The sequence below is a fragment of the Erpetoichthys calabaricus genome, chromosome 12, assembly GCF_900747795.2.
Source record: "Erpetoichthys calabaricus chromosome 12, fErpCal1.3, whole genome shotgun sequence".
Taxonomy (NCBI): domain Eukaryota; kingdom Metazoa; phylum Chordata; class Cladistia; order Polypteriformes; family Polypteridae; genus Erpetoichthys; species Erpetoichthys calabaricus.
Window position 1 is genome coordinate 106,877,218 of NC_041405.2, and position 23,700 is coordinate 106,900,917.

Sequence of the window (23,700 nt, forward strand, 5' to 3'; positions counted from 1 at the left end):
CTTCTGGAGTGTATTGATAAAGGGGATAAGATAGAGTATATTGTAGGAGTCAGGGTGAGAAGTTTGTTTCTTGGTGCAAAGAGAACTGTCTGCATCTTAATATCAGCAAGACCAAGGAACTGGTTATTGACTTTCGCCACACCGAAGAGCCTCTGTGTCCGGTCACTAGTCAAGGAGTAGATGTCGAGGTGGTCAACTCCTACAAGTTACTGGGGGTCAACTGATTACGGAGAACATGACACCTCAGTTAAGGAGACAATCTTGAAAATAATAATGCTGATTGTCAAAAACCTCATGTATCTTGTATTTCTTTTCACAGGATTGTACTGTGTATGAAACAGAAAACAAGATCCTGCATGTGGTAAGTTGTTTTTTTTATTTACCTTTTGAAGTTAGAATTACATATAAAAAATAACACAATCAAAATGCAAATGCTTTCACTTCCCAAACCATTTACTGTTTGGAGTGTACATGTTCTCTCTGTGCCTGTAATGTAGTTTCCCTACATACTCCACTTATGTTCCTCCACCCCAAACACATTTATGTTTAGGTTATGAACAACTTTTTATTGGCCTGGGATGATTGCATTATGTTGTGTGCAATGAGCTAGCATGCTATCCACGGATAGTTCTTGTCTTATACTTGTTGCTTATGGGAATAGTCCTTACTACTTTGTAAATGAATAAATGAGTCGGAAAAACTGCTTGGATGTGTGGGTGGGTGTGTGCGTGTGCATTATGTGAAACCATTTTTCAAAAAACTAATTTTTGCCACACTGTTGTTTTCTCACTTGTGAGCGGTGTTATCAAATGTAATAATATATGTCTTACTGATCTGTAATAAACCAGTGAAATAAATAAAATAATTTAAGAAAAAAAGCATTGCACCCACTCACACAGGCATATAATATGTAGAGGATAAGAGATGGAAAATATTGTACAGTGTAAATACCAATTATTCAGAAGCTAATTTTTGCTGTATTTTATAAAATAAACATTGTGAAATGAAATGCCTTGACATCACAAAAAGATCTGGGCAACCTCACCGTATACTTGAAGTTTGGCTGAAAAACGGCAAAGTAGCAATTGAAGGTCTTTACAGACAAGAGTCCAACACAGACAAACAGAGACAAACTGAAGATTATAGCAGTTTTTAAGGTCGGTCAGGGGAAGTGACGTCATCAGGCAAGGGACCGGAAGTGATGTCATCAGGCCCAAAAACGAAAGTGACATCATCGGGCCCAGACCCGGAAATGGCGTCTTTGGTTTCAGGCAGAATTTCCCAGTTTTGGCCTGCAGGGATAAAAGAGAAAGGATTATAATGTACTCTGCCACCCCTTGGCCCGGTGTGAAATTACCTTCTTTTGAGCCCTTTAGCTACCTTCCATGCGCATGTGTGACAACATAGAGAAGAACTGCTCAGATATAAAGCAAATAATATATTTATGAATAAAAATAAATAGTATATAATGAAGATATCAATTAATATTTAATCAATAACAATACTTTAGAAAATATTAAAATAATGAATAAGTAATACAGTAGGTAAAAAAGAGCCTATGGTTGATTTAATTTTCTTGCTTGTATCATTTTTCTTAACTTTCTATTTATGTTATTATACTTACTAAATTTTAAGTTCTGCATTATACTGTAGTAAGTGAATTATCAATCATTTAAGAATTTATGAAATCCTAAATACAGGTGGTACAGTATTTAACCTTACTTCCTCATGGATGCAGCCAGCAACCTTGTTTTTGGCTTCCATGTCCAGTGGAATGTGAACGCAGTCTGTGAAAGTTATTCTGTACTACACCAATACCTCCTGAAGATGTTAGGCTAACTCGCCATTCTAACCTGAAACAGAGTGGGTATGTGTGCAAGTGGATTGGAATAATGCATTTAGAAAGATTATTATTATTATTTTGAATTACTAGAAGAACCCATAGAATTGAGTAGAATTTCAGTAATTTTTGGTTCATTATCAGAATTTAATTTGAAATAAAAATGCAGTTTTTAAAATATTTTTAATTATGCATTTCAAGTGTAACAATATTATAAAAAATATGACAGCTGAAAAGAAATGCATTTAATATAGAAAAATAATAATTACTAAAAGTTACAGAAAAATGGGACCCGTTTACAGAAGGTCAGTAAAGTGAGCTCTTTATACAGTTATACACTTCTTTTGTTTTTTTTTTTATACATTTTAATTATTAGATCTTTTCTTACTGATGAAACACACATTATCTTTATGGTAAAATAATATTTTTTGTGTTGTGTGTTCTCCTGATTATTTAATTTAGAACATAATACAATTAAAAAATGAGAGGAAGCTATTCAGTCCATCAAGCTTGTTTCGTTAGCTAATAGGTAAGCTGTCATAATATCTTATCCAGATACGTTTCAGATGTTGAAGAAAAAGATTTTATATTACTCAGTAATTTGTTCTAGATTCCCATAAATTTTTGCATGGTGAAGTGCTCTCTGGCTTTGGTCTTAAACAAACTTCCATTTGGAATGCATGATTCGCTGTTTAGTTGAAAGAGTTTTACTGGATCTACTTTATCAGTGTCTTTGAGAATTTAGAACATGAATCGGGTCTCCTTCCATGTTGCCTCGTCTTCTCAAGATAAAAGTAGGTTTAACCCCTTGAGCCTGCTAGAGTAGGGCATACCCTTTAGATTTAGGTTGCACTTGGTATGGGAGGTATTTTCTGTGTAAAAGGAAATGAAAATTAAAATTATAAAAATAAAAATGCAATCTCTCTTTTGCAATTTCATTTTCAAAGTATATGTACAAGAATGCTGCAAAATATTAAACATAAAATGAATTGTATATTTTTTCATCCTGAACGGCAATGAAGCTGCTAAAATGAAATATAAAACGCAAATGAGCACTGGCGCTACCTGCTGGTCATTGAATTTTCATTTTCCACTTTGCATTTTCATTTTCAAGTGTTCAGTATGCATATATCATGGTCAATGGGCGGAGCTTTGCATCTTTATTTCCCACAGTTCTTTGTCATTCATAGCTGTAGCCACTTTGATCGATCTTTTCACCTCCATGCTGTGAGCTTCACAGTGAAATTGTCTCACACAATCTGAAGATCAAGCATAATTATAGTTCCGAAGTTATTAATGTGCTATTTAATTACAACATTTAACATTAAAATTAGCCTTTATTATGTCATAATTTACATTTATTTACCCTGAAGTGGAAACAGGATGGTTTGTATTTGTGTTCTTTTGTAGTATTTTATAATTTACCCCTCTACTGTTGTCATCACCTCCTCCTCTTCTGTCCTGTTGTTGGTCGATGACTTGATTGGACTCTTTATTGTTATGACTTTTTAAAATAAGCTGATTTAGTAGTGTTTATTTTATTCATTATGAAGACCTTCCATAACCCATAATATTAATTTAATTCATGCTTCTTTTACATCATTTATAAGATTATTAATCCACCTTTTTAAGAAATATATGAGTAATAAATATGAAATGTATTATCTATCAATTAATTTCACATCTATAAACAAAAGAGTGAAATTTAGACAAACCGGAATCAATTTTCTGACCATTCTAAAAGGTATTGAATATATCATTCCGAAAATATAATTCCAAAATATACTTAAATAGGTCAGTCAGTCATTATCCAACCCGGTATATCCTAACACAGGGTTACAGGGGTCTGCTGGAGCCAATCCCAGCCAGCACAGGGTGCAAGGCAGGAACAAACCCCAGACAGGGCGTCAGTCCAGCGCAGGGCACACACACACCAAGGACAATTTAGGATCGCCAATGCATCTAACCTGCATGTCTTTGGACTGTGGAATGAAACAGGAGTACCCGGAGGAAACCCACGCAGACATGGGGAGAACATGCAAACTCCACACAGGGAGGACCCGGGAAGCAAACCCAGGTCTCCTTACTGCAAGGCAGCAGCGCTACCCACTGTGCCACTGTGCTGCTACTTAAATAGGTGCAAAATATTTTTGAAATGCAGTTATTTTTATATCATTGTTTCATATTATCATTATATTTGTATGTTTATGCGATCAGATAATTATTTCTGCAAATTTTTTGTCATGCTAAGTATTGTAATTAAATAGCCTATTAGTTACTTCAGAACTACAATTATGCGTGATCTTGGGATTTTGTGAGAATGTTTCGCTGTGAATCTCACAGTACAGAGGTGAAAAGACCAAAAACACGTGAATTAAACACAGTTAAAGTGAGAAGTATTCTATCGATTGAAGTGACCACAGCTATGAAGGAAAAATAATTGTGGGAAATTGAGGCAGAAAAATGACAATTCTTTAAGCAGCAGGTGGCAACAGTGCTTATTTGCATTTTACTTTTCATTTTTACAGTCTCATTGCTGTTCAGGCTGAAAATGCAAATGCTGTTTTTTTCTTGTGCGTTGACTTTGAAAATGAAATTGCAAAAGAATTTTCATTTCCTTTTTTGCAGAAAATACCTCCCATACACTTGGTGCCTTCCTCTGCACAGCTTCTAGTGCTGTTACATCTTTTGTGTAGTATAGTGCAGAACTACACACAGTACTAGAATTGTAGTGTCACTAATGCATCTTGTCTGAACACAGTGTCCTATAATTTATATTCAAATGTTTTTGCCTTCAAGCCTAACATATTATTTGCCTTTTTAATTGCTTCTGCAAGTTGGTTTGATGATTATTATGATATGGAGTCTCACACATGACAGAAGAGGTATGATGCCTCCAAAAGGCTTCACTGGCCAGGACAAGCTCCTTTGCCTGCATGGGAAAGGCCTCAACTTGATGGGCTTAACCCCAGCTTCACTGCTCTACATCAGGAATTGCAGGCACAAAAGGGATTAAAGCCTGTAAAATAAACTTAAATGTCTCAAAATATAACCAAAATCCCCACAAGAGGAAGGATAACTGTAAACCTATGGCTTGTATTAGCAGGGCAAACAATGAGTCTTCATAAATTAAGGATGTATTTGCAAAAAAATGAAAAAGAAAAAAAAAAAGCTCAAAAGACCAAAACAGGGCACAAAGGATTTGCCTAAAAGATAATCCTAAACAAACAATATCAGAAAATGAAATCCAGAAATCAGAAAGCAAGAAATAATCAAAACCAATAATTTGAAAAGGTAAAGGAATACTTATGAACTCCACCAATAAACAAGTGACTCCCACTCATAGTCCTTCTCAGCTTATACAGACAGAGAGAGGGCTCAGGAGTAGTAGTGTCAGGGTGGTCTCACTTCTTGGGGCTCCACCCACAAAGAATGCGACACATTAGTAAGTTTAAAGACACAGTGAAAAAAAATAACCAATATAAATGAACAAAATTAATACAAATCTCTCTATTATGAAATAAAATCTTGGAAGGAGACGAGATGTGATTTTCTCAGAGAGACACTTTCATGTCAGTCAATGTCAGATACATTTCTTGTAGAGAGAAAGAAACGATATTCACTCACGGACAGTTGAACGTTGCATTGTCACGATGTAATTACAAACACAGAATCAAAATTCAATGCGATATTGATGAAAAGGTAAAAACGAAAAGAGATTGAATATATGGAGATAGGTGATGTGACAGAAGTGTGCCGCGCGAGGTGCAGATCACACAGAACGGCAGCAGCAGCAAGTCAGCAGCTGATCGAGCAAAGAGGAGGTAAAAAAAAAAACTGTATTTCTTTCCCACTGTATCACCGTTTAAGAAGGGGTTTTGGAGGAGCGACTGCATCTCCTTGGGGTGCATTCAGCCCCCTTCTTCACAACTTGAGCGCAGGAGACACAAGGGGGAGTAGGTATTTGGCGAGGAGGGGGCAAAGTAGTAGCATTAACATATTAAAAATAATAAAACAAAGACATCAAAAATAACAATAAAATACAAAAACACAATACCATAATAACAATGAGAATAAACCCCTAAATCCTTTACAAAGCTTGCTCCCTATAGGAGAGTGTCTCCTATCTTGTATTTATAATTGATATTCCCTTTGTCAACGTGTAGTACTTGGCACTTTTGTACACTAAACAGCATTTTCCAAGTCTTTTTAAACTATTTTTGTTGTCTACCCAGTATCTTTGACCCCTCTAATTTTAATATAATCCAAGAATTTCATATGTTTACGAACTATAATGGAATCTATGTCATTAATATAAAGCCGAAACAGTAACAGTTCAAGGACAGAGCCAGCTCGTCTTGATGATATACAGTAAGTTTAGTCCTTTATACATAGACATACACAATTAGTATTATAGAAAGACTATAATTAGTGTTTGTAACACTACCCTTGTGTGTGCTGTTATCAAGACTGGTGAATTATTTGAAAAGGCAATTGTACAAAAAAAAAGTTGTTTCCTGAACTGTAAGTAGTTTATATTGAACATAAAATGACCGTTGCCAGTGGCTACACTACCAATAAATTAATAACCAAACAGGCTGGTTCTCAATTTGTCCTATTTCTTTTATCAAAGTATTAATCATTCAGTCAGTCATTTTCCAACCCGCTATATCCTCACACAGGGTAATGGGGGTCTGCTGGAGCCAATCCCAGCCAACACAGGGCACAAAGCTGGAACAAATCCCCAGGCAGGGTGACAGCCCACCACAGGGCACACACACACAGACACCAGGGACAATTTAGAATCACCAATGCACCTAACCTGCATGTCTTTGGACTGTGGGAGGAAACCCACGCAGACACGGGGAGAACATGCAAACTCCACGCAGGGAGGACCCGGGAAGCGAACCCTGGTCTCCTTACTGTGAGGCAGCTGCGCTACCACTGCACCGCCCATCAAAGTATTATTGATTGTTTATCCTTTACTCAGTTTTCATGCCATTTCCCGGCCTTTTGTTTAAGAATTGTTATCTGGCTCACTTTTAATGTGGTTACTCTTTAGAGGTAGCTCTGGTATATCACTACAGGTTTTGTATTCTGTATCTGAATAAGAGTTAGTTTCTGAATAGTTTTCAGTTTTATTTGTTATAATTATTCAGATTAACTTTAATTTGCCTTTAAAGGTGTACAATTTTTCTTATATTATTATTTTTATTAAATAAGTACATAACATTTTAAATCAAATAAGAAAATTTAATTTGTTTCCATTAAATTACCATTTACTGTTTTTATTCTCAGCAATTTTTCATTTTATATATTGTTACAGTAAGTAGTGTGCAAGGCTACTATAGTGCTTAGGTGGCACATTTTATAGAGATACAACATTAATAATCAGACAATATCCTGGTTCATCGAATCTCCTGCGGAGGTGTGAATGTCAAGACTAGGGAGTGAACCTTACCAAATATCTAATAAACCAGCTCTTTGTTAGAATATGTATAAACCCCTTCTGTCTGGTCCAGTGTCACTAAGAAATAAGGTTCCATTTAGGAGAAACATCTGCTTGTGGTGTAGTATGTCCACAGCTCATGTCAAAGGCCACTTTTTAAATAAATAATCGCTGCACTCACGGCTTAGAAAGGGGGCATGGTAGTGTGGCGGAAGCGTTTCCTGGGGAAGTTCGTGATGCAGGTGGTCCTTGTATAAGTGCACAGGTGAGGAGTCGTCCACATCTGTAATTGTTCCCGGGGGCTGCTGATTGCCACAGTTGACCCACATGCCCGTGATAAATAGAAGCACGAGGCGGCTAGCAGGAGAAAATAAAGAAAAGAGAGAGACAGAAGTTGCAGGAGAAGAAGGCGATAGGAAGTAGCAAGGAGAACGCTGGTGCATGAGAGAGAGCGAGCGAGCAAGCGTTCGCAGGCAGCTGGACAGTGATCCCAAGTGGGGTGTTTGGCCGACACCTAGGGCTGTTAGTAGTGGTCGCTCCCGCTTAGTATTGTGAGGAGCGGGAGTGACCAGAAATAGGATGGCTCGCCGCGGAAGACAGCGGGAGTAGGGAGGTTTGGAAGGTGGATTCCCCAATGTGAGCATCTTGGCCATTGGGGGAAGCCAAGTCTTGGTCTGGAGAGAGCGGAACCAAAGCCAGGAATCGGGAAGCCTCCAGACCAGTCGAGTAGAGAGAAGGTCAGCTGCATGTAGGGTGGCTCCCCTGGTGCATAGCCTGGAAGGGAGAAGCAGGGGAGTCACCAGTTATAAAATGCACCAGGCTTTGTGGTACAAAGGACAGCTTCCAGCTGTTGTTTTAACCTCGTTGTTTTTAAAGGGATTGTTTTCTTCTAATGGATTTTAACCTCCACTATTTCACTTCTGTTTTAATGGATTATTTATTTTTTGAAACTGTGATGCACTGCACTTATTTATTTGGACACTGTTGTTTTTGTTTGTTGTTTTAATAAAAGCACTTTTGCACCATCCCCTTGCTCCATTTGTTGTGCTTTACTGCCAAGCTCATCGGTGACATTACCAACAGTGTCGGATTCAGGGCTCCTGGAAGGACGATAGGCGTGTGGAGCTAACCCGCATCGTCACACTGCTGCTAATGGAAACGGGCAAAGTGAACCAAAATCAGAATTACAATACATTTCTGCACATTCCTATCACAACATGGGACTTGATTATGCTATACTGTCATGTTCTCATTATAAAACAGCAAAATGTTTTTTGGAGTAAACATACAATTATTTTACATAGTAATGTGTTTGTTCGGTGACATTGCAAGTAAGGCCTGCTAAACCCCTTTTAAATTACTACAGCAAGAAGAGCAGATTATGGAGAATAGTATAATTTTATAATAATCATTAAACTTTGATAACAAATTATTTTTTCCTTTTATATGTAAATTGGAAAATTTAATTTCAGAACAACAGTTGAAAGTGGTGTATGCAGAACATTACATTCCCTACATAATGTTATGAGTTCAAAATGTTGACCCTGTTAAAATATTTTTCCTATATACAGTATACTCCTTTGGTATATCTAGAGACCCCGGTAAAGCAAAATCTACTGAAGTGAAGCTTTTCGTGTTTCACACAACTAATAAATGTAAAGAGTTTTATTTGGAGTAAGCGATAAGTTTTTGAGTTATCATTTCTTACTATATGGTTGTGAGACATGGACGCTATCCAATGACCTGAGACAAAGACTGGAATCCTAAGGTGCTGTGTCTCTTCAGATAATCCTTGGGTACTGCTGGTTTGACTTTGTGTTGAATGAGCAGTTACTCATGGAATCCCAAATGAGGCACATTACCTGCATTGTGAGGGAGAGTCAGTTACGGCACTACGTCCATGTGGCGCGATTCCCCGAGGGTGATCCGGCTCACAGGATCCTCATTGCTGAGGACCCGAGTAGCTGGACCAGGCCAAGGGGACAGTCATGTAACACCTGGGTGCGGCAGATAGAGGGTAATTTCCAGAGGGTGTGAGTGGACTGCGTGTCTGTCTGGGGGCTGCCAACCAGGATCCTGAGCTGTTTCGTCATGTGGTGAGTGTGGCAACGCACTGTACCAGTGCATGCTCCCCAACTTGACCTGACCTGTCTGACATTATGACACACGGACAGAAACACACAAATGCAAGACAGCCCAGATATTACTCCAAAGATATGCAAGTGTTCACGGTTACCAAAAACATAAACATTGTTGGAGACTTTAATTTGAAATGTGGGGCTGGACACAATACTTTCTATATGTACAGTATATCTATTACATACATAGAGAAAGTAATGCATAATTCCAATCCTGACTAAGGAGGATACAAGCAAGACAGCTATCACTGTTTGAATAAAATATGAATAGTGCACAGCTCAGTAGTTTATTGGGTAGATTCGCTTTGTTACAATGCTGGAACCAGGGATTGATTCCTGCTTGGATGTACATTTCACCTGGAGTTGCCACTTCACCCTCTGAAAGCCAGAGCATCATCTAAAGCACTGTGACTTCCTCTTACCTCCTGAAGAAATGGTGATAGGTGAATTGAAGATAATGAATGGACTCAGAGCAAGTGTGGGCATATGTGTGTGTCTGCATTACAATGGAATGGCTTTCTATTCAGGGTTGATTTCTATTTTTTTTAGACACCTGCACTTCACAATCCATAAATAGAATAGTTTATAAACAGAAAGGATATGCAGCCTTATTACTACAGACAAATGATAAAAGAGAAATAGAAACCTGCAATTACCATAATATATACAGGACTATGGAATATTGGCAATTGTTTTCAATTTATTAGCGTAATTATATGCTTATTTATTTATACTACAATTTCAATGCAATATAACATAATTGAATTGTGAGTACTTCACTTAATTTCTAGCAATTTACTAAGCATGCTGAAATCTCTCTTTCATCAATACTAGACTGACTTAGTAGTCCCCCCACTTTGGCGACAGTGTTGCAGTGTGGCACCTTGAAAGTTTATAGACATGCTGACATGTGCCAAAGCGCATTTGTATTGTCACTCTGTCTGGAGGACACCTGGCTATTACCGATCTCCTTGGTGATCCCACTGTTACTAAGCGACAGAAAGCCAATACAGTGCTGAAGATGCTTCTGTAGCAGGCCTATGCAAATGTGTTTAGGGGATTGATTTTCTGCATGCATTCTGTGTATGCTGGCATGCAGGCATTGGTACCCTTTACCAATGAGCTTGCAATTGTGCTGTCAATTCATGGGCTGCCAGCCAGAGGGACCACTGCATACATCATTTTACTTGTTTTCTTTTTAAATGGTTGGGATTAGCATTGATTTATCTATAGGGCATTTCTTTTGTAGGAAATTGCTTTTTTCCTGAATTTGCAGACTTTGTGGTTTATTTGCTATGAACAGTCCATTGACAGTAGCATCATTTACAAATGTTTTACTTCATGTGCCAAATTAATTTAGTTAGTGTAACATTTTTGTCAATAATGACATAACAGTAAATTCCCATTTTTTCTTTTTAAAATAAGGATGTGTTATTGTAGGGCTTGTTGAATACTGGCAGCATTTAAGGTTACATATTCTATGATGTGTGCTATAAATAGACTTTAGAAACATAAATAATATATTAATGTAGAGGACAGAAAGCGTGTATAATTAAATTAGACACTGCAGAACACATGGATTAAAAATGAAACAGAAGTAATGGAGGGATGAAATTCAGTACTGGGGCACTTGGGCGAAAGACTCATTCTTTTTGTGAACTCAGCTTCAAGCATCACATTCCAAGAAGAAGCTGCTTGATCCTGGAAGCAAAGGGAACAAGCATATGGGTTATTTAGAAGCACAAGCATATTTTTTCAAAAGAAGATTTTTAAGCATTTCTGTTGGCAGTTAGTGTTCAATAATGCAAAACCTAGCTGCTGCTTTCTTCCCTGGGGAAGTTAGCCTTCAGCAGCCCAGTGACAGTGTGCAAATACAGTACGTGTGTGCATGCATGTATGTGTTTGTGAGGTTGTGCATTCACTTCCATTAAATGCAGATCTAGGAAATCTAAATCATGCAAAAGCAGTGGTAATACTGAGGTAATATTTATAGCTGCAATATATGCACGAATAGCTCTGCAATTTACTGGCGCACAATGCTTCTAGGACAGGCTCTCCAGCCACCACCACATTATGGATTATGAGAGTTTCAGAATGTTATGTTCTATAGGCCTTTAATATTCTGTTGTAACTCCCATTCGGATGAAGCAATCTGAATCAAAAAAATTCACTACATACCTTGACATATGTGTAATCGATTGCATTACATGCAATGTTGGAAGTGGTTTCCACTTTCTGCCAGACACATTTTGATGTGATGCTCCATGTTCCTGAATGTATCGGCAAGCATCTCGGTGGGGAATAACAGCAGTTTCACGTTGGATGTTTTCCTTCAAGTCTTCCACAGTGCGAGGCTTGTTCTGATATACTTTTCCTTTGAGCATAACCCAAAGAAAGAAGTCTGGTGGTGTCAGATCTGGTGGTGGCCCCTGTGAAATGACCCTGTTGCCAAAGAAGGGCTCAGTTTCTGCCATGCTCCTTGCCGATGTGTGACATGTTTCTCCATCTTGCTGGAAGTAATGTTCTGTTAACTCACGATCATCCAGTTGATTCTGATATCACTTAAATGAATTGGTGACCCAATAGGTTTGCACCATGAAGACGCGTCGCTCAATGCTATACACCACCATCCTGATGAGAAGTCGAGTGACTGAGTGAAGAGGTACGGCCAGTATGCACCCAGAAGTTGCAAATGGAGGTTAAATGTTGTGATGACTGTCCGGAGCCTATTTCATTGCTCCGATGCAGGGGCATCCCGGCTTGTTCCAAGCACCATATACTGAGGAGCACATTGCACATTGTTTCATTCAGATTGCTTCGTCCTAGCGAGAGTTATTACAAAAATATTTTCTTTCGAGTGATTCTCCCTATATATATTGTGGAGCTCGGCCCAGACACAGACAGGTGGACACCGTAGGTACAACACCCAACACACGTTTATTCATATTTACAACAATAAAGTACACACAACCCCAAAACTCCCCCAAAGTTTAGGCCTCTCACACAATGCCTCTCTTCAGGCCGCCTCCTTTCCTCTCCTCCCGAGCTCCATCCTTCTCCACTCCCAACTCAAGCCAACGAATGGAGGGAGGCGGCCCCTTTTATAATCACCCGGACGTGCTCCAGGTGCCTCCCGATTAGCTTTCACCGACACTTCCCAGTGTGGCGGAAGTACCGGCTGCGCACCCGGAAACACTCCAGGTGTCCCTGGTCTTCTTCCCCCCAGCACGTCCGGGTGTGGCGGAAGTGCTGAGGGCCAGGGCTCCATAGGCATTAGGGTGCCCCCTGGGGGTGACCAAGGGCCCCTATAGGGTTGAGCTTCTAAGCTCTGTTTCCGTGGTCCCCAAAGCCACCAGAGCAGTCGCACCCTCATGGTCTAGAGGAGGCGTAAGCCCTCCTCTGGTCCTCCTTGGCATCCCGGCTGGGTACCACCCCCAGCCACTCACCACAATATATATACAGTGTATATTATACAGTATATATATATATATATATATATATATATATATATATATATATATATATATATATATATACATTATACCTTGCTAGTCAAAAGCTATAGAACACCTTGGAGAACCCAATTTAACCTAAAATATCCAAACCCTAGGGAGAGTAATGACAGGGTCGAATGAGCAACAAAATAATAATACTCATAATCCAAGCCAAGATAAAACCAAAAAAATCCAATAAACTAAACCTCATATTAAAACACATTTCAGGTAACTCTTACATGCTTGGGGGAAACAAAGGCTAATGCCACAGTCAGACGAGTCATCTAGGGTTCTTTTATTTATGTCAAGTGAGTGCAACTCTAACATCTCCAACAAAACCAAATGCAATCTCTTTGGGTAACAACCAGTGGTTTTTCTGTCTTAAGGGCCTGTGGGGCACTCCAGATCCCCCAACTTTGAATTCTTAGGTATTTTCCCATTTTTGGTCATATGCTCAATATAATTACTAACCTATAAGATATTGCTTCTTTTGGTATATGAAACTGCCTTTGTGCTAGTCTGTTTATTGCTGAGTGCTGAACCATTTGGTTCTGCAATTTACTGTGTACCTTTGGGTCTGTGCATACATGTCCAACTTAAACCTTCCAGTTTAGTGATGGGCTTGAAGGTCTCGGCTGCTTTGAAATAAGAACCACCTATTGTCTTTTCTTTTTTGTTTTAAATTGTACATTTTTGCATTTCACTTTTGCCAGTGAAGGCCATGCAATACATAACAGCAAAAAGATATAAAACGTTCAATACCATTTACTCCCTTAAAGGTAACCACAGCAGTTTAAAAAAGAAAGAAGATCAATTGAGGTCATCAGTGGAGTCCCTCAGGGGTCTTTCCTAGGACTGTTACTTTTTCTGATGTACATTAATGACATAGATTTTGGTATATTTAATAAACCTGTGAAGGGCGGAGTGGTGGCTCTGAGGCTAAGGAGCTGCGCTGATATCCCGAAGGTTGCTGGTTCGAATCCCCATCACTGCCAAAAAAAGGCCACTGCTCTGCTGGGCCCTTGAGCAAGGCCCTTAACCTGTAATTGCTCCAGGGGCGCTGTACAATGGCTGACCCTGCGCTCTGACCCCAAGGGGTATGTGAAAACTACCAAATTCCTAATACAAGAAATTGTATAAGGCGAAATAAAGAACAAAAAAAAAAAAAAAAAATTTGCACATGGTACTAATATTGGAGTAATGGCAAACTGTGGGGAGGCAGCAAAAACAATTCAGAAAGACCTGAACAAGCTTCAGAATTGGGCAAACACTAAGAAAACGCAATTTAATGTAGAAAAGTGCAAAGTGCTACATGTGGACAAAATGAACTTCAATTATAAATATGTACAAAATACAAAAAGTAACCTCAGAAAAGAATTTAAAGGTTTAGGTTAACAGCACATTTCCATCATCTAAGCAATGTGTAGAAGCAATTAAAATGGCAAATAAAATGTTGGGTTATATTGTTAAAATTGTGGAATATAAATCAAAGGATGTTATGCTCAGATTATCGAACGCACCAGTGAGACCACATCTCAATTGTTGTATGCAGCTCTAGTCACCACGCTACAAGAAACAAAGTAGCACTGGAAGTTGTGCAGAGGAGAGTAACCAAGTGTATCCCTGGATTTAAGGCCACACTGTACTCTGGCAGACTCAGAATTTAACCTGTTTAGTCTTGAGCAGAGGAGACTACCTGGGGATCTAATCCAAATTTTCAAAATTCACAAAGACATGATAAAGCAGATCCAGCAGAATTGTTTTATCTTAATGGTGAATTACATACTCAAGGAAACAAATGGAAATTAAGAGGATGGAACTGAGACCAAAAAATACTTCTGTGGGAATCTGGAACAAACTAACGAGGCATGTAGTTGAAGAAGAACAACCTCAACAACCTTTTAGAAGTCTCTGGATGAGATATTGGGACAGCTTAGCTATTAGCAAAACAAACAAGCTTGATGGACTGAATTGTCTCCTCTTGTTTGTCAAATGTTCAATGTGAGAAATTCATTGTTCACAAGACATGAGGCTGCATCTTGATTTTCACCCACTGCAAAGGAGGAACTTGATCAATTTTGAAAAGTCACCAAGGAAGCCTTTGTGTGCTCCTACCACTTTTTTTGAAAGAAGCCAAGAGTATGATGTTCCTGTTTCAATGAAGTGCGGAATCATAGTGCAGAAAGAACAAAGGTTTATTTCCCAAAACCAATTGATTTTAGTGTATAATGAACAAGATATCGAACAAAGTAGATACAGAACAACTGAGTTTTTCCCACAGGCCTTCATTATGTGACTTTTAACGAATGAGTTTAAAGTATCGGTAATTCTTTTTTGGCTTCTCCCCTGCATCTGTGTGAGAAAGACAGTTGATAATAGGAACATTGATTGCACATATTTCAATTGTGAAATATATATTATATTGTTGAACATATGCAAATGTAAAAAAGTAATACAAAATCAATTAAATCATTCAAAATCACTCAAAATAAAGAAAAAATTAATTTAATCTATTAGTCAAAAACCATCAAACCACATCAAAACCATGTCAAAAACCGCCAAACCATGATGTGACTTTCTCACAATTAATGAATATTTAATTAATATTAATACTGATTAACTAATTATGAAGGTGTTACATAAAATACTGTATCCGTTAAACACATTTATCTTGTCACTGTGTCAATGGTTTATGGACTCTTTGCATGACACATGCACCAGACCAACCAGGCTCAAACTCTTTTTTTTTTTTTTGCCATATTTTCCTATTTTGCCTATCCTTTATTTCTTGTTTTGTACTTTCAGACACTTTTTGTATTTTTTACTGCACGTGAAATAAGAAGACAAAGTTGAATATATGTATTTGACGTTTTAAAACAAAACAAAGATAATGTCAAACAAACACTACAGATTTTCGAAAGATTAGTTAAAAAATAGATCAAGCTATATAATTCTGAAGATATATTCTCCGATGTTCAGTCTGTCCTGGTGTCCCTCCCTCCTACCACTTCAATGTTGTCTTCCTCTGTCACCTTAATGTCATCTTGCTGATGCTCTTGAGGAAGTGGTATGCCAGCAGGTACTGTAATGTTGTGCAGAATAGCACATAGAACAATAACAACACAGCAGACTTCAGGGGAAAATCTTAGGCCTCCTGAGAACTTCCTTAGCCATGGTTTGAGGATACAACAATGAAGTTAGCAGATATTCATGAAGAGAGTACCCACTGTTCCCTAGTAACCAGCCAGCAGCCAACACACCATTCCCCTCTGATGTACAGTACTCCAGAGCTGAACTAGATATAAACATCATGTGCACTCTCAAGCCACTTGGCCACAATGTCTGTAAAAAGTTCCTGATGGTCGGTTGCAAATCATATGGACAATTTGCACTGAGAACCCTTTTTGACAAGTGTAGATGGGATTTGAGAGGCTGAGAGTATGAATAGGGATGAGCATTCTTCTGTCCACTGCACATTCAATACCAGGTATGCCTGCAACATTATAAAAATAATTTTAGTGTCATGCAAGGCACTCCCACCAGTTGGAAATTGTGTGTAGCTGCAGCGTAATAGTTATCTGGTCACTTCATGCATAGATTTGGACACAGCAGACTTGCTTAGGCCATATGCATCACTGACAGTCTACAGGAATCCACTGGTGGCATAAAAATGGAGAGCTGCCAGAAGCTGCACAGTAAGTCTGTATGCAAAATTCTGGTGTGTTCCCCTTTCCAGGTTGTCCTGCACCAGATTAAGGAGGGTCTTTGTTTTACCAAGGGGAGCCTGCATTTCTGTGTTAATCATAGATTATTGTAATGGTCCAAGGGGTTCATGTCTGCCAGCAAAACAGTGTTTAGATCAGCAACTTGGTTTTTTTGGATGTCTCGGCTTGATTGGTACAATTCTCTGGATAACTGCCATTGCCATCACTGGCGCTAAGGGGTGATCCATTTTCCTACATTAAAGAATGAAACTGATAACACAGAAAATTTGATTGGCTAACTAAGTAACTGCTCAAATTGTCTACATGTGTTAAAGCTACAAAGAGTCCATTTTGGCTAATTTATAGCCTACATTATGATTTTATATTTTTATTGCAACATTGACCTATTATTATTATTATCTCTCTATTATAAAAAAAAATCCTGTAGAATGAATGACTAGGCGACGATATGTGATCTTCACGTTAAGATCATGGAAGACAAATAAAAGAACCACGAGACGAAAGAGAATGGGCAAAAAAAAATCAGTAGTGTAAAGGGAAGCAGCACACACAGATACAGGGGTCTCAGTGCATATAAAGCATATAAAGTCTTTTCGCATTCACAGCATTCAATGCACATAATGTAGATTTGCACAATTATGGAACATACGCTATGAGAATCTGTGGTCCCACAAGAGTTAAAGCAAAGGCAAGTTTAATTTCAAAGAAAACACAGGTGTTTATTTATGATGACGGAGAAGCGATCACAACGCGAGCAGCAGAGACACGAAGTAGCAAAAAGGACAGCGGGTGTACAGGCTTTAAAATGATCAAAGGGCACCCCCCCCCCCCCTTCACAACGCGAGTAGCGTTATACGTCCTGCAAGAAAGAGATTTAACCATGCCTGGGGCCGGAAATAAAGGGCAAGTATTATTTTTACAATGTCACATGAGAGAAGGCAGTGAGCCATCATTTAAAACAAGTCCACAGACATCTAACCTAGCAGTTGTTGGATTGCATTTGGCAGACAAGCATCATGTGCTCCCAGCTCTTAAAACAACGACATGCGACAATCAGAACAGGCAGCTCTCAAGCTGCAAAAAGACAGCAGATGATTCGACGGCATATCCTTAGTGTGCGTTCAGCCGCCCCCCCCTTCACAACGTGAGCAGCATTACACGTCTGGCAAGAAAGAGACAAGTATTGTTTTTACAAAAGTTTTTAAAGTAAAAATGAAGCTAATGCAAATGTAACAATTCCCAAGAAAATAACAATCTCTTTAAATTGTATATCCGGTAAACCAAACATGGGTGTGGGTGAGCGAAGTGACACAGGCAGAAATCAGCGCAGAGAAAATAGACTCAAAAGCGTTGGAGAGACAAAAAAGAAAAATCTAGTTGCAAATTCAGAAAATAAGGAAAGTAATTATCAGCCAGGAACAAGTGGAATTGAAAAAAAGCACGTCCAGTCCGGACGTTGGCGCTATACACATGCAGAGCAGAGTATGAAACCAGTGGAATTCAAAAGGCTCCAAAAAAAAAAAAAAAAGGTGGTGTGATATACACGTGGAGAAAGTTAAAGACTATGAAAGTAGGAAAATTAGAAAGTATAAAAAAAAAAGAAAGTAAAGATCCCAGGACCGCAAACAAACGGAAATTATTACTCGAAAAAGGGAAAGTAATCACCAGGTGTCATTGAAACAAAAGCAGGATAAAGCGAGGTCAAAAATAAAAAAGAGTAGAAAACAAAGTAAAACATCATAAAGAGCTTAAAAAACAAGGAGCCAAACACATGCAGAGCAGGTTAGAGATAATGAAAAATGGAATTGAAAAGACTTGTAGAAACACATGCAGAGCAAGATACAGAATATGAAAGCAGAAAAAAATGACAGTGTCAAAACAAACAAAGTAAACATCGCATTAGCGTAAAGAAAGAGAAATTATTACTTGGAGAAATAACGAAAAGGAGAATAGAGATCGAATATATGGACACAGGTGATATGTCAGAAGTATGTTCAGTTAGGTCCATAAATATTTGGACAGAGACAACTTTTTTCTAATTTTGGTTCTGTACATTACCACAATGAATTTTAAATGAAACAACTCAGATGCAGTTGAAGTGTAGACTTTCAGCTTTAATTCAGTGAGGTGAACAAAACGATTGCATAAAAATGTGAGGCAACTAAAGCATTTTTTTAACACAATCCCTTCATTTCAGGGTCTCAAAAGTAATTGGACAATTGACTCAAAGGCTATTTCATGGGCAGGTGTGGGCAAGTCCGTCGTTATGTCATTATCAATTAAGCAGATAAAAGGCCTGGAGTTGATTTGAGGTGTGGTGCTTGCATGTGGAAGATTTTGCTGTGAACAGACAACATGCGGTCAAAGGAGCTCTCCATTCAGGTGAAAGAAGCCATCCTTAAGCTGCGAAAACAGAAAAAACCCATCCGAGAAATTGCTACAATATTACGAGTGGCAAAATCTACTGTTTGGTACATCCTGAGAAAGAAACAAGCACTGATGAACTCAGCAACGCTAAAAGACCTGGACGTCCACGGAAGACAACAGTGGTGGATGATCGCAGAATCATTTCCATGGTGAAGAGAAACCCCTTCACAACAGTCAACCAAATGAACAACTCTCTCCAGGGGGCAGGTGTATCGATATCCAAGTCTACCATAACGAGAAGACTGCATGAAAGTAAATACAGAGGGTGCACTGCAAGGTGCAAACCACTCATAAGCCTCAAGAATAGAAAGGCTAGATTGGACTTTGCTAAAGAACATTTAAAAATCCAGCACAGTTCTGGAAAAACATTCTTTGGACAGATGAAACCAAGATCAACCTCTACCAGAATGATGGCAAGAAAAAAGTATGGAGAAGGCGTGGAACAGCTTATTATCCAAAGCATACCACATCATCTGTAAAACACGGTGGAGGCAGTGTGATGGCTTGGGCGTGCATGGCTGCCAGTGGCACTGGGACACTAGTGTTTATTGATGATGTGACACAGGACCGAAGCAGCCGAATAAATTCTGAGGTGTTCAGAGACATACTGTCTGCTCAAATCCAGCTAAATGCAGTCAAATGATACAGATGGACAATGACCCAAAACATACAGCCAAAGCAACCCAGGAGTTTATTAAAGCAAAGAAGTGGAAAATTCTTGAATGCCAAGTCAGTCACCTGATCTTAACCCAATTGAGCATGCATTTCACTTGTTGAGGACTAAACCTCAGACAGAAAGGCCCACAAACAAACAGCAACTGAAAGCCGCTGCAGTAAAGGCCTGGCAGAGCATTAAAAAGGAGGAAACCCGGCATCTGGTGATGTCCATGAGTTCAAGACTTCAGGCTGTCATTGCCAGCAAAGGGTTTTCAACCAAGTATTAGAAATGAACATTTTATTTCCAGTTTTTCATTTGTCCAATTACTTCTGAGCCCCTGAAATGAAAGGATTGTGTTAAAACAATGCTTTAGTTGCCTCACATTTTTATGCAATCGTTTTGTTCACCCCACTGAATTAAAGCTGAAAGTCTGCACTTCAACTGCATCTGAGTTGTTTCATTTAAAATTCATTGTGGTAATGTACAAAACCAAAATTAGAAAAAAGTTGTCTCTGTCCAAATATTTATGGACCTAACTGTAAATATTGTAAGGCTTTGAAGTTTAAGTCAAGAGAATTTCAAAAACGGAGTTTACCTCACATGCATTTATTGGTTACTTTGCAAAAAAAATTTTCACTGCTGATGATGTACATCGCTTTGTCTGTGCTTAAATTCCAAACAGAGAAACCTATCCTAAATTATGGTACAAAGTCATTAAACACATGTCTCACTGACCTCATTTAAAAGATTCAGCATGTTGGGACTCAAAAGATTGCAAGTATTGTTTTTACAGAAGTTCTGAAATAAAAGTAAAACTAATGAAATAGCAACAATTCAAAGAAAAAAAAAATCTTAAAAGTGTGTACCGGAAAAATAAAAACGGTGGTTGGCGAGCGAAGCCAACGGGGGGTGAAGCCCCCTAGTTATAATTATTATTATCATTGTCCAAATAAGAGCATTGGTGTTTTTTTGTTATCTGCTTAGGACAACCTGTGTCTCTCTGTGACAAAATTACAGGCAAAAGTCCAAATAAAGAATGACTTTGAAGTTAACAAATGAGTCAGTTAACTCATCAATTTCCGAATTAAATTACACACTATAGTTTGGTTACGAAAGGTTTTGGGAAACACTTGCTAATTAATGAACAATCTTAAATATGAGATAACAAAGTATTTAATCAAGAGAGACCAGGCCCCAGCAATTAATTGTTTGACTATTTTTTTTTCAAAATAAAAGGTGCATGAATTGGCCTGCTTCGTTAGTTATTAGCAAAAGAGGAAGAGTGATTCTTAGTTAGGCAATTTCATATTTTTATTAGATAATTTTGCACACATACTGCATAGGAAAATTCTGGTGTGGCCCTGCCAGCATTTTAATGGCCTAGTAAAGACCTAAACTGAAAAAATAACAAAGATGGGAAAGGGAGAGAGAAACAAAAAGGAAAAAGAAAAATGTGCAAAGTAAGGGATTATTCTTAGACAATACTTTAACATTATATACAGTACATTAAGCTATATATACCATATATTCTCACGTTTTAAGTTCTCCCGCTGATAAGTCAGAGCTTGATTTTACCGTATAATTTCCTATATTTTATAATGTCGGTCGGAGAAGTCGAGTGCATCAGAACTCACGCTATTGGTCCAAGAGATTATGATATGCTAACACCCAACTGAGAGAGCAACCATGGAGCACATTGTCTTTTTTTTCTATGTATTGTGCCTACGTGACCACACGGTAATACCCGAACTACGTTTGCACTTTTTTGTGTTTTTTGTATCTTGCACCCTCAAACACCTTTATTGTAAGACCATCCCTTATCTACGATGGAGCATTCGAGCAGAAGAAAATATGAAGCTGGTTTTAAATTAAAAGTTGTTAAAGTGGCGAAAGAAATTGGTTACTGCGCTGCTGCAACAAAATTCGATGTGTCGGAGAAACTGGTGTGAGATTAGAGGAGGCAAGAAGAGGTAAAAAAAAAAATTTAGTGTTGCATTTTTGAATGGGCACATACTGTAAGTTGGGGTCTGATTTTATGATCGATTTTTCGGGTTTCAAGACCCGACTTATACACGAGTATATACGGTATTCATCCGATAAATTTGTAATGCAGACAGGCAGGCAGACTGACCTGCCTGCCAGGATGAAAGGCCATACATTGCCCGGCCAGAAGAACATCATTCCAGTGTGATGTATGTGATGGATGAACATCCTGGCTAGCATGAATGTTGCTCTCTGCCTCAGGTGCCAGGCAGGGATAATGTAAGGACATTGGGAGAGCGATACCTGGGGGAAAAAGTCTCCCAGTGGACTAGGTGGTGGTGCTCCACTGGCGTGCCCCCAGTTTGTGCTCCCAGGGGCCACTGGGGTTGAGGATGTCTGTCCTGCTTTATGGCTGCTCAGCCTCATCTGAAAGTGATTCCTTACAATATGATGGTGCAATGCGGTGGCACAGGATATTCTCCTGGGATCTGGCATTACATGACAAGTCTGCCTTACTCAGGGAGTTGGAGTTGGGAGGAAGTAGACAAGGCTTGCCTGGGAAAAGTGGAAGGAGACAAAAAGGAAGGAAGGAACATATAATATTGTATTGTGCTGTGCTGGACTGGACTGATTAAAAGAAGCCTGGCAATGTACTTTTACAAATGAAATAACTTTATCTGAACCCATGATTTGCTGTTTCTGTTTGGTCTGAGGTTCAGGGCTCGGATATTCCCCCTAGTGGCCACAATATACATTCATACTTCTAAATAAGAATGTAAGGACCCGGAAGATTGCAGTCTGCGAAACAAGAAATTTTTTGTGTATGTCACTTACAAAAAGCTAAGGAGAAAATAACTGTGAGCTTCAGTGAGTTTGTAATAAAGAACAGATCTGCACATCTGAATATAGTGAGTAAGAGATTTTCCAGTCAGAAGACTGGAAGAGATTAACAATTTCCTGGTACCCAAAAATCCATGTCTAATACCTGTGGATTTGATTTTAAGGGAGGTTATAAAAAGCAAAATGAAAGAGAATCATTATAGGTCTAACAACAACAATGCTAAATGTGTAAATGTCTTTACAATCAGCGACTTCTCTTTGTATTCCTATATTTTATACAAACACCTGAACAAAATATTTAATTTACTTTGTCTCAGTAATGTGAGTGGTTACAATAGAGTAGATAGCATTAAAGTATTCCATTTAGAGAAGCTAATCTCAAGATAGTTACTTTATACACCATTAAAGTGGGAATCACCTGTTGCCAAGCAACCTTTAATATCCACCATACGGTAATTTTGCAGAGTTTGTTTTTTTTTCCGGCATTTTTTTTTTTCAAAGATGGAAAAAGCTGTACAAACAAAATCTATCTTAGTTGTGTAAATTGAAAAAAAAAAAGCTTCTTTGGCAGCAGGATATTATGTTTGATGATAGTGGTTGCAGTTTTTCACAAAATGACATTGAGAAATGTTTTATACGTTAAGTTGATGGTGTTTTCACCAAACCAACTTAGCTATTTGGTTATTTATATTGCTGTTCAGGACCTTTTTTTATCCTTCACAACTTGTACTCTTTAGCTAGGTAAAATAAATACATAATTATTAATGTTGTGAGTTAGTGTCAGGGTTTAATGTTAGAAGTAATCTCATTTTGATTCATCAGAGTTTTAAATCAGGTTCTGCTACATATTATCTTACATATATCCTATATAACATTTCAACGTATCTGTTTGCATATTGTGGCAACACCATCTTCAGTCATCCATTAGAGTAACACATTGAATTAATAATGTTAGGATAATTTTTATTTTATCATTATGCAAGTTTTGGATTGAGTAGCACAGTGGTCAGCATTGTTGCCGGGATCTGGGTTCAGTTCCAGTCTTGTTTCCTATCTGTAAGGAATTTGCACATTCACTTTGTGACCATATAATGTAGGTTTTATTCTGGTACAGTGAGGTATGTGTGCATTTCAGGAAACTTCTCT

The 23,700-nt window shown here is 38.3% G+C and overlaps 1 protein-coding gene across 4 annotated transcripts in view; it reads left to right on the forward strand.

Moving 5' to 3' along the window:
• si:ch211-26b3.4 (connector enhancer of kinase suppressor of ras 2) overlaps positions 1–23,700 on the forward strand; it is a 597,975-nt gene that overhangs the window by 292,652 nt on the left and 281,623 nt on the right. For all 4 annotated transcript variants that reach the window (XM_051935079.1, XM_051935080.1, XM_051935081.1 and 1 more), the window contains exon 5: positions 320–361. In XM_051935079.1, coding sequence (XP_051791039.1) covers positions 320–361 — 42 coding nt within the window. The remainder of the gene's footprint in view (positions 1–319; positions 362–23,700) is intronic.